The 12,210-nt window shown below is 33.6% G+C and overlaps 1 protein-coding gene across 1 annotated transcript in view; it reads right to left on the bottom strand.

Annotated features, from left to right (window-relative positions):
* The window catches only part of CNTLN (centlein), a 337,062-nt gene that overhangs the window by 101,708 nt on the left and 223,144 nt on the right, over positions 1-12,210 (bottom strand). The window contains exons 14-16 of the mRNA XM_061199082.1: positions 11,462-11,553; positions 4,657-5,198; positions 797-971 (exon numbers count right to left, since the gene is read on the bottom strand). Coding sequence (XP_061055065.1) covers positions 797-971; positions 4,657-5,198; positions 11,462-11,553 — 809 coding nt within the window. The remainder of the gene's footprint in view (positions 1-796; positions 972-4,656; positions 5,199-11,461; positions 11,554-12,210) is intronic.

Below are 12,210 nucleotides of genomic sequence, written 5' to 3'. Positions count from 1 at the left end.
ATATATACACTACCATATGTAAAACACATAGCTAGTGGGAAGCAGTCGCATAGCACAGGGAGATCAGCTCGGTGCTTTTTGACCACCTAGAGGGGTGTGATATGGAGGGCAGGAGGGAGATGCAAGAGGGAGAGGATATGGGAATATATGTATACGTATAGCTGATTAACTTCATTATACGGCAGAAACTAACACAACATTGTAAAGCAATTATACACCAATTAATATGTTAAAAAAAAAGACATAAGCAGAATAAGCATCTCAATTGCAAACATGTAAATAAAAGTTTAGAAAAAATAAAAATAAAGAAAATAAAAAATAAAATAAAATACATTAGGTTGAAATTAGAAAAAAATCTGAAAAACAAAATTAAAAAAATACACAGGGGAATAAAATACATTACATAGAAATCAGAAATTTAAAAATTTAGTCAGACTAAATAATTTATTATCATGAAGGCTAATATAAAAACAGAAATTTCTTCTTTTCATATATTTTATATACCTGGAAACAGCAATGAGCTTATTATCACATTTATTTTTTTTGGCTGAAATATAAATATCTTAAGATTTATATTCAGGAAAATTATATCTATTTCCATGTTCATCTATGCAAAAGATTATACTAAATTAGTACTTGAAAATTATTAAAAAGTGAGTATTTTCACTGTATATTCCAAAGAAAACAATTTTTTAAGGATTTAAATTAAATCACTGGCAACAAAAATTGATTTAAGTTATGAAGCATGAGATAACATTAAAAACATAGCTTATAATTAAGCAAAATTGTTATATACCTTTGGAGTCTTTCCATCTACATTTGGATATATTTGTACTATTTCTTTTCCTTGCATTTGGCTGTCTTCTGTTTGGCTTTCTTTCTGGTCTCCTCTATCCTCTGTAGGACTTATTTTCTGGGATGTTTCTACAATAATTGTTCCCAAATTTTGTAAGGTCTGTGTTTCAGAATCACTGATTTTGGAAAAAAGGGGGGGATATAAAGCCCAAGAAGAAGAGTTGTTAAATGTACCTCTTTAAGTTCAAGACCAAATAATATTACAGCACAGGTTATATAGATAGCTACAAGTTTAATTTGGGCATTTACTGGTTCTCATTGTTAAGAGAGAAAATTAGTCTAAATATATTGAGAGAAAATTAGTTTAAATATATTTTACAAAATTATAAAATCTCATCAAGAAGTTAGATTATCTAATATCACATGCTTGCTAGCATCACTTCTATAGTATTTCTCCAAGTGTTAACTCAGGAAGCACATGTTTTAACGCTTGCAGGGTTGGAACACTCACTACTTTCTGACCCAGGGCAGAAAGCTTTAATATTTCTAACAGAAAGTTTTCTCCTAGTCTGGAACAAAATCTGAATCTCTGAGCCTTTCACGCATTGATCTAGGTCCATCTCTTATGAGTATTCATAATTCAATATAATACTTGTTAAGCACCAACTATGTGCCAGGCACTTTTCTGGGCACAAGGGTAAAGTAGTGAGTGAAAAAAAAATAGATGAAACTCCTTGCCCTCAGGTAGCTTTCAGCCCAGTGGGGTGGGGAGACAGGTAACAAAGAAGAGGACTAAGTTATATATATATATGTGTGTATATATATATACACACATATATATATATAACACATAGTAGGTTAATAGTTTGTGTTAAAGAAAAAAAATAAAGGGAAGAAGATCAGAAGTGTTGGTGTTGATGCTGAGCAGAAATTTAAGTTCAATCCCTTTTCCACATGGATGATCTAACTATTTGGATATAGTTATATGATGCTTGCAACATCTCTAAGGAAAACATCCCTAGCTTGTTCAAGTACTCCTAACATGAATCCTTTTGAGATGCTTTCCCATCCTGGTCCCTCTTGAAAGTACATCAGCTTATTTTGATGGAGCATTATGTCCAGAATTCAATTTCATACTTCAAGTGTACAATGAGAAGTACTTAGTAGAACTCCTGGTAGATGTAGACTAAATTTGTACAAGCTTTTGCAGCATGCATATTGTACTGAGACTCATACAGGATTTAACAAAATATATTTTTACATTCACTATTACAAAGTCCCATATTTTCCCCATTGCAGAGTTGAACAATTGACATCTTATAGCCAAGTAAAGGACCCTGTAGTCTTTTAGATAACTATATCTTCCCAGTCTATTGAGATCTTTGGGGATTTTGATTCTATCTTGTAAAGTATTTTCCAGCCCTTTCAGTGTCACGTTATCCACAGATTTGATAAACATGTTTTGCTGAAATTCTGTTTTTCTTCTTCTAGGTATTAACAACTCCTCCTGATTATTACCTATCACTGAATGGGCACTGATAAAGATAATTCATATATCGGGACCCACAAAATGCAGGCTGCCCCAGCGGCCCGGCCCATGTCAGAAACCGGAACCTAAGTCAGCTGCACTAATGGGAAATGCATCACTGTCAAGGAAAGCTAACATATACCAATCACAATCCTCCAATTCAGCTTTAGCTAGTTTGCGACCTTTAGCTAGCTACCTTACCCTAGAAAATAGGACCTGCTAGCTTTACAAGAAAATCCCTGACCTCCTAGCCAATCATGCCCTGTTTCTGCTTTGCCTCTTATAATGCTCTATAAAACTCCCTCCTGCCCCAAATCCCTTGAAAGAGTGCTCCACAGCTTGTTAGGCACTGGACTCCCCTTATCCATGCATGTTTTCCCATGAATAGAGGTCTTCATGCTCGTTACTAAATCATATTATTTTTGTTCTTTGACATCATGCTCTTGTAATACTATTCAACTATGGGAAATAAATATTCATAAGGTAATAATTATATAATATTCTATATACAAATATATAAAGGGCCAAGTTCTATTTTCCTCAGTATCCAAGTAAATTTCTTGTATTTCAGACTTATGAAAAGTTAAAAGAAATAGAATGTCCTGAAGTCCTGAAGCTCCATTGTGGGATTTCTAATTGCTTGAGAATTTTTTGCAGCTGAGTGATTCCTGAGACCGTTCTGTCAGGCAGGAAATGTAACAATTAATCCTCACAGTGTAAAACTGAGTTTCACTGCTAATAACAAATGACCATCCCATGTTTTAAGAGATATTGTGTGATACATCTCCCAAAATACGTGACCTTCTGCACATGCACTAAGAAGATGAAATTGAACTGAGTGTATTCCTTAACTTTCACATATTTATTCAGACATACATACACCAGTAAATATGTACCACTATATTATGAAGAGTGTGGTAGTACCAACTGGCTGAGATATAATTAGTAGATGAAACCAGAATTTCCTGGAAGACAAAGATAAACGCTTAGTGGGTTTTAAGCTAAGTAGGATTTTATCTCTAACTGCTTTTGAGAACAGGGAAGAAAACCTTAGAAGAGGTAACAAAGAAATAGGAACGCAGATTTGGTCTTTCTTCCTTACTTTTGTAAATTTGTTTTTGAGTTTTTCACCTGCCTAAAGACCAGAGGCATGACCACTGATCGTTTAAAACAGTGGTTCGCAAACTTGTCTGCATATTGGAATCAGCTGGAGAGCCTCAAAAATTACTGAAGCTTGTATCTCACTCCAGAAGTTATGATTTAATTGTTCTGGGATGTGGCCTGAGCTTTGGAATTTTTATAAGATCCCCAGGTGATTCTAATATGCAAACAAGTTTGAGAATTGCATTTTAAAATGTTTCAGATCTATGTCTAAGAAAACTATCCAGAAACATCCCAAATCTAAAACAGATCATGACTGCAGATTAAAAAAAAAAAAACAAAAAAACTTGGGAAAATAAAAGGAAACATGTGCCATCATAAACCAAGACAGAATTATGGAAAATTGTTCCATGTGTCTGTTAACAATTCTGGCCACATTAAACTTCCCTATTATCTAGGTATAAAAAGAGGTGTTCTATTATCCACTTGCCTTTGTGGTTTTACTGATATGCTTCAACGTATGAATGTATAGTCAGGGGTAAGGGTAAGAAATATTATAGATTTTTAGTATTCCCCTGTTGTTATTCACTAGGGGTTATATAACTTAAAACTAGGAATCTGTAGAGCTTTAACTTTAAAGAACTAATTTTTAACCACCTTCAATTAAAGTTAGCACAATGACTTTGCATAATACATACATGAAATAATTAGTGAAGATGGTTCTTAATTTAAAGGATGTTAAACAGCTTGTAGACATCTGGTAACAAGCTGAAATGGGTCATTCAAAATTTATCTAACTAAATTAAGGGGAAAAAATGTTTCTCCTCCCAGGTTGCCATGTCACAAGATAACTAAACCGACTTAGTAGGCTTGCCTGGGAATCCTTAGCTGTCAGTGGTGAATATGCAAAGGGCCAGCAAATTAAATCAACCTGCCAAACTGTCAATTTCAAGCCTCATGACTGCATGAAAATAGCATCACTGGAAGAAATCAAGCATTGCCTTCTTTTGGGTTTCCTGGCACCTATTCAAACACTCATGCAGTTGTGGCTAATTTTGCATGCAAATTTCAGTCAATAAGCTCAGAACAAGACCTCCCAAGATATTTCAAAGGATCTGACAGTATTTTTTCTGAATACCAAATCGACAGTAGCTGAAATTCAATCTCCATTTGCTGGTGCTTTACATATGCACAGTGTCCCCACCACTGAGCTAAGTTAATGAGAGCCTTACCTGCTTTCACACACATCCTCCCAGTCGTCCTTGCTGAGGTTCTCAAACACATTGCTCATGACCTTGATGGAGTGATTGAGAACAGTGTGGTAACGACCCACGGAGCACTTTTTCTTGGCCGCTTTAAATTTAACCTTGGTAGTGGTTGCCTTACAATCAGATTGCCTAGATCCAGATCTCACTTCCGTGGTGGCCCTCTCAGATTTAGCTCTGTCTGCTGAACGCTGTAATTTCTCCATTGAATTCATCAGCTCTTCATTTTCATTTCTCAACTCATTAGCTTCTGCCACTTGTCTCCTTAGGGAAGTGACTTCTATCTCCAGCTCACTGAGTTTTACTTGAAGTTGAGCTTTATCTTTTTCTACATCTTTACTTCCCTTTTGCAGTTGTTCCAGCTCTTTTTCTCTGGTCTTTGCGTCTTCTTGCTGCTGTTTTACAAGGGATTTCAGGAAATCATTTTCTTTTATTAATTTTTTATTCCCTTCTTTTAATTTTCTTGACCTTTTCTCAAAAGATTTTAGCCGATTTTCCAATTCAATGACCTAAACAGAAAAGTTTAATTTATTCTTTTAAAAGTCCAAAACCAGAATCTACTGTATTTTTATTGTCATTTCTAACTTATGAAAATAAAATTTCATTTAGCACAAGGACAAAATAAATCTAAAGTACTTAATTTCTAAATAATTCTAAGGTGGTGTACATAAATACATTCTAAAATGCAATAATACATCTGTTGAATAAAGGACAGATGGTAAAAGAAGTTAAAATTCTACACAATGTGACACAGAACTAAGTATGCTAATAAGCTCTGCAGAGTTCTCTGAGACTGTAAGTGCTTTGGCTTTATAGTCTACTGTTGGGAAGGAAAAAAATTTCCTTCTACCCTTCTAGGTTCTTTGGCTGGTCTAAGAATGAAATTGATATGACAGATTAACAAGAGAAAAACAAAAATTTAATAACATGCATACCTCCTGTATACTTGGGAGATACCCAGGAAAACTGAGTAACTCCCCAAAATGGCCTAAGCCATCACCTTAAATACCATTTTCATCTCTTTAAAGACTACATAAGATTTTGGTGGGTGGGAGTCAGTTATAGGAGGTTCCCAGGAAAAGCAGAGTAAACAAGGGTCTGGTTGTTAAGCAGATTTAGGTCCTTGCCTTCTCCACTGATTACAGTTTTAGAGATTTGGTCATCTTCATCTTCCTGGTACAGCAAGGTATACCCCCTTACAAATGGAGATTTCCCTTATAAATGTAAATGTTTCTTACAAAGGGATAACTTCTACTCAGTTTTCAGAGCTTTTCCTATGTCTGTAGTTTCTTAAAAATAATCAGCCTAAAATAATCAATATGCCAAAGAGGCATATTTTGGGGTGATATATTTTGCTGACCCTCATTTTCTTACTCATGAAAAATAATACTTTCAGAGAAAAACAATTTATACAAAAAGTCTAAAAATAGTACATAGGGAAACTTTATTATTAAGATAACATTAGCCTTCAATATTTAACTATCATATGAAAAACTGATGACCTAAATACAAAATGATCTATTGAGGCTGCTTTTTCCTAAATTATAAAAATGTAATTTTAATAGTCGTGAGGTCCTTAGTTTATACAATACAGGAACTTTTTACCAAAAAAAAAAAAAAAAAAAAGGAAATCTAACAATGTTAACATAATTATTTCAAGGTTTCTTATGAATTAATTTTTTTACATTTATTTCATTAAACAGTGTTCATGTTGCAGGACACAGAAATAATATATAATTCTTGAACTTAAGAAATTTCAAAAACTATTCGGAAACAAAGAATTGCACAAATAAAGCTAATAAAGGATAGAATCTAAGTGCCATAAGTCTCGACATAAAGAGCAACTGATTCTAAGCCATGAGTACAAAAATTTCAAGGAGGAGTTGATTTCAACTTAAATCTTGAAAAATATTCAATACTGTTTGCAAAGCACTGTTGCGGAGGAAGACATTTTTCTCTACCCTTCTGTGTTCTTATGGCTGGTCTAAGAATTAAATTGACATGAGACAGATTAACAGGAGAAAATCAAAGGTTTTATAACATGTGTACATGGGAGAGACCCAGGAAAACACAGTAACTCAGTGATATGGCCAAAACCCTCCTCTCCTTAAATACCATTTTCAGCTAAAGAAAAAAGAGGATGTTGGCACTAGTGGTTTAGGAGGAAGGCAATTAACAAGGAGATGGAAAAGCAAATTCGTGGTAAACAAATGTTTGCTGAACCATGCAGAGACAATAGGACACAGAGAGGAATTTTAACAGACAATTTGCTAGATTCTTCTCTGACAACACACACCTAGTTTATACTACAGTTATCTATGGTGATAGTTCCCTTCCTGGAATAGGTCCTCTATCTTCATTCTCTTAGGCAGTCAGGTGGAAGGTCAAAGTTTCTTCCTGAGTCTTTTGGGCCCTGATTGTTTTTGACTCAAAATAATCCATAATGCCAAAGAGACTTTTGGAGTGGCAAATTTTGTTCCCTTATAGTACATTTTACCATTTATAAAAATTTTTAATAAACACAATCTCTTCTGATAATCTCAAAAACAGGTGAGGTAAGTAGAGCTGATAACTATCTTCCCAGAAGAGGAAATGGAAGCTCTGAAAACTTAACACACAGACGTAAACATTTCCTGGTTTAAACTGGGATTCAAGTTCAGGATTTTGTGCCCATCTCACTATTCCACAAGCCGTATGGAGAAGAAGACTTTCCCAGACATATGTGGAAAATGAACAAAGAACTAGGGTCAAGAAAGAAAGAGTCAAGCAAGAAACTTTTATAGGTCTTAACAGGGCTTACTCTTGACCTGGAGTAGACGTATATGAGTTTGCACCAGACTACTTGTAGACCTCTGTATATTTCTGGGAAACAAATTCTATTGATCCCTCTCAATGCAAATACTTTATTGGAGAGCTGGATAATGTGACAAAAAAATACAACGATTGAAAAACTATATGGACTCATACCTTAAAACAAATTCTTCAAAGGAGAAAACATTATTGATACACTGACAACCAATGATTTAAAATAATATTCCAGAAATACACAAAAAACTTATGCATACTCTTAAAACTTTCCAGTTTACTGGACTTGACTCATGATGGTGAAGATCTAAGTTGTTTCCTAATGTGAGTTTCAGTCACCTCTGATCCTTCTGCACCCTTAGTCTTCTTGTGAGTTCAACCCCCTTCATTTAATTCAACAGTCATTTACCGATTGTTTATGCTGCCCTGGGACATGGATATTTCCCAACACAATATGAAGAATCTCAGCTAATTTTAATCACTTTTTTCCATAGTATGATATACTCCCTACTGTTGGACTTTCGTCTTTGTAGGGCTTACTCTTGACCTGAAATAGAGGTACATGAGTTTTTACCAGAGTATTGTAGACCTCTGTATATTTCTGTGAAACAAATTCTGTTGTTCCTTCTCAATGCAAATACTTTATTGGAGAGCTGGATAATGTGACAAAAAATAGTGTTCAGGAATACATGAACATTTTTACTTTTTCCAAATCACTCTATCACCAAATTATAGTCTCCATTTACTAAAAAATACTACAAGCAGAAAAAGAGTATCACCTTTTTCTCTTTGGTTTCTCTCAGTGGTTTTTAATCACTGCCCCAAACAGCATAGTTTTCATAAATATACTTTAAAATATTTTAGCATGTTAGATTCCAGGGTGGAGTGATTAGAAGAGACTGTATTTTTAAGAATTATTTTATGAAAATAAACAATTATACCTTTAAAAAAATGATTTTGACAGTGGTGATATAAAAATATTAGTAAGAAGCAGTGCAGTCTAGGGGAAATTGAATTTTGAGCCTGGTCTGGATCTCACTTCTAGCTCTGATTGCTTTACCTGGTAAAATATTTAACCTACTTTACCTTTAGTTTCCTCATCTGTGAAATGGGAATAGTAACGGCTATCTTGCAGGTTACAAGCATTAAATATGATCATATACCACAATTCTCAGTAAACGGTAAGTTCTAAACGGTTCATCATCATCATCATCATCATTATCATTATTGTCTCTATTACTGTTAATCATAACAGCTACTTAATAAAATTACTTGAGCTAAAATATAATTACTTGCACTAAATATTGCTGAATTAGCTATTAAATCAACTTTATACTTTTGATTAAAATATAACATAATGGAGAAATGTAACAAACATCTTAAATTTGAGATTTCAGTTTTGGAAATTGGCATTATTTTTTTATTTTAAGATTGGGTACAACTCATGAAAATTTTAGATACCAATGGAAAAGTACCTTTTTAAGGTCTGTTATGTTTAAAATGTTTAAAGTCTGTTAACTGCCTAATGTGAATCTATGTTTAATCATAAGAACTGGTCAAAATTATTTGCATTTAAGTTTAAAATGGAGGACAACAGAGATACTACTTCTAAAGAATTTGATAAGGGAAAGTCCATAGCACATATTAAAGTGTTATTCAAGGTATACTCTCAAAAAATTGTCAAACTGATTTCACCTCCCCAAAAACAGAAAGGAAAATTTCAATATATATTTGAAAATGAAAGTCTGAGGAATTGTTAAAGGCATTTGGTTTGTGTGCTATTAGATCATCTTAAGTCCAGTACTGAGCATTTAATTTACCAAAAAGATGGCTCCTTTCAAAACTGAAATAAAACACCTGACCTTTTTAAAGTTTGTGTATTACTTTGTTAGAGCTGCCATAACAAAGTACACAGACTGGGTGGCTTAAACCCTAATAACCTCATTTCAACTTAATTAAAATTTTAAAGACCTCCATCTTCAAATATAGTCACATTCTGAGATACAGGGGATTAGGACTTTTGACGTAAGAATTTGGGTGGGGGACACAACTTATCCCTTAACAGAGTGAAATGTTAAGACATTATTTTAAAAAGGATCTACTTATATGTTTCATTTCTACTATGTATTATACAAATACTGTTTTCATGTTTTTACTGTCTTTTAAACCCATTTTGAATGAATTTCATATATATCCTTCTAAAATAAGAGAACTCAACTAAAGGGGTTAAATCATGACTCATACAATTGCATTAGGTTAATATTTAAAAAAACAGTGACAAATTAGTACACTAATTTGACACAGGGTCCAATGAAAACAATTTCCGTTGGCTTTTAAGGCTTAAAATGGCTTACTATGGTAGTAGTCAATGGATCTACTATGGTAGTAGTCAATGAAGGGGAGCAGAATTTTGCCACCCCAAAATGTCTCTTTGACATACGTCTTATCTTGAGTTGGTTGTTTTTAAGAAACGGCAGACACAGGAGAGGCTCTGCAAACTGAGTAGTAACTGACTGCCCAGCCCCGACATCTTTTCTTGTCTTTAGCTGAGGAAGGTGTATAAGGTGACGGCTTGGACCATTTCAGGGTGTTACTCAGTCTTCCTGGGCATCTCCTATGTATACAGGAGGTATGCCTGTTGTTAAACTTCTGTTTGTTTTTTCCTGTTAATCTGTCTTTTTATTACAGGGGATATCTCATCTGAGAACCTAAAAGAATAGAGGAAAAATTCCTTTCCTCCTCCATATCATTTATGGCAGTTGGAATGAAATAATAAACTTCTTTAGGTTTCTACCCTAACGTAGTAAGTAGTAGTGTAGTACAATATACCCACAGAAATAAAAATTATATAAAACCTGGCAAAAAAGAATATTCTGAAACAAAAAAGATAAATTGCTATAAACTGTATCACGTTCTAGCTGGTAGTACATACATTATTTCAATTACTTATTTTATCTTAAGATAAATGAACATGAGCATTTCTTGTTATTTATGTTATAATATGAAACTGATATGTGTCATTCAGTAATAATGAGATGACGGCCTCTGTTACCTGAGCATATGGCAAGTGTTAGGAGTATAAGCAATCACATCATCTGCTGTATATCACTAGATTTCCTATGAATCAATTCACAGACATACAAAATGTAAGTAGCTACATTAATGTTTTTGTCTATATATCTGTATACTGCCAGCTTTTTCTAAGAATATTTCCTTTATAACAATAACAAAAGTATTAAAATAAAACCAAGCCCACTTAACTGAAATTGATGATAATGTTATTTATATACAAAAATGTAAATTAAGTACAAAATTGTAAAGATAAATGTTAAGATTTTTAAACAACATTTTACTATTAAAGATAGCCATGTTGTAAAGTGAGTATAGGGTTTATACAGAGTGGTTCTATTAAAACAGGGAGCTATACCAAATCATATGGGCATACAGAGTGGTTCTATTAAAACAGGGAGAGCTATACCAAATCAAATTTTTATCTAAAATGAGATGAGACATGTATAATTTTCAAGTTTAAAATTAAAATTATAAACATATTACCATTTTACTGCATAAAGCTAAAACTATGCTTTTTTTTAGTTCAAATATTGTACATCTGTATGCGTTTTGAAACGTAACAGAGAAAGTCTCAAGTTCTATTTTAAGGTAAATAGTTAAGTTATACCTAATAAACACATAGAGGGTAAATTTTTATACTTTCTATTGTTAGCATTCTTTTTATCTTTGAAAATATTTTAAACCTACGTCAACACAAGCATAAGTGTTTCCACATTTACTTCACTAACACTGATTTTTTTAACCCCATTTTTGTAAGCCAATGATTTTGAATTATGAATTTAAATTAAGGATTCACACAAGGTTTAAATTCATGAGGTGTCGTTTTAAAATATAATCCTTTATGTTAAAATTCAGATTTAACTTGCTCAGCTCAATATCGTAAAGATTAGACTACCTTCTGCAATGTCTGCTCCGACATTTCTTTCCAATTCTTCTCTGGAGTACTCTTCTTGACCCCATCATCTTCACCGTATCTAAAGAGTTCTTCTGGCAGAGAATAAATGATATATTATGGTACCTCATATACTGCTGAAACACTGTCCTGTCATTTTAAGAAAAAGGGGTGTATGGTTTCTCAACTATGAATAACGTAGTCTATTTTATTGTCAAGTATTTGGCCAGTAACTGAATGGTGACCTTTTTCAAGATTTTCAGTCACACAATTATGTATCTTTGTAGTGTCCCTTTCTTTTTTTGCAGCGTAAGATTTTCAAAGGTATAACAGATCTGCAGGTTAACAATGCTGTACTTTTATTCTCATTTTCATTCTTTTGTAGACCATTCCCCTTTGCCTTAAAAGCAGAATTCACTGCCTTTTTATCTACACAGTCACTACTAGTTTTGTTCTCTGGATCTTGTTCCCTGCCAGGAGGATCAGAGTGATTGCTGAACAAAGCAAACAGTAACAGAATTAGGGTAGACTGAAACTGTAACAGCCCCTACCACCACCTTTCTTTAAAGTAAAAGATCATGCACTGGGCAGAGTAAAGCATAAAATCACATTTCCAGAAAAACTGACTTTATAACAAATAGAAACCCAGGTAATGGGTAAAGTTGTTCCTACAAATCATTCCTACACTGCCCAGGCATTTGACTAATAAAACCCCTTCAAACAAGCAAAACTGTATAAGCAACATAACAACA

Source organism: Eubalaena glacialis, chromosome 9 (assembly GCF_028564815.1).
Source record: "Eubalaena glacialis isolate mEubGla1 chromosome 9, mEubGla1.1.hap2.+ XY, whole genome shotgun sequence".
Lineage (NCBI taxonomy): Eukaryota > Metazoa > Chordata > Mammalia > Artiodactyla > Balaenidae > Eubalaena > Eubalaena glacialis.
This window is presented reverse-complemented; position numbering and strand designations above follow the sequence as displayed.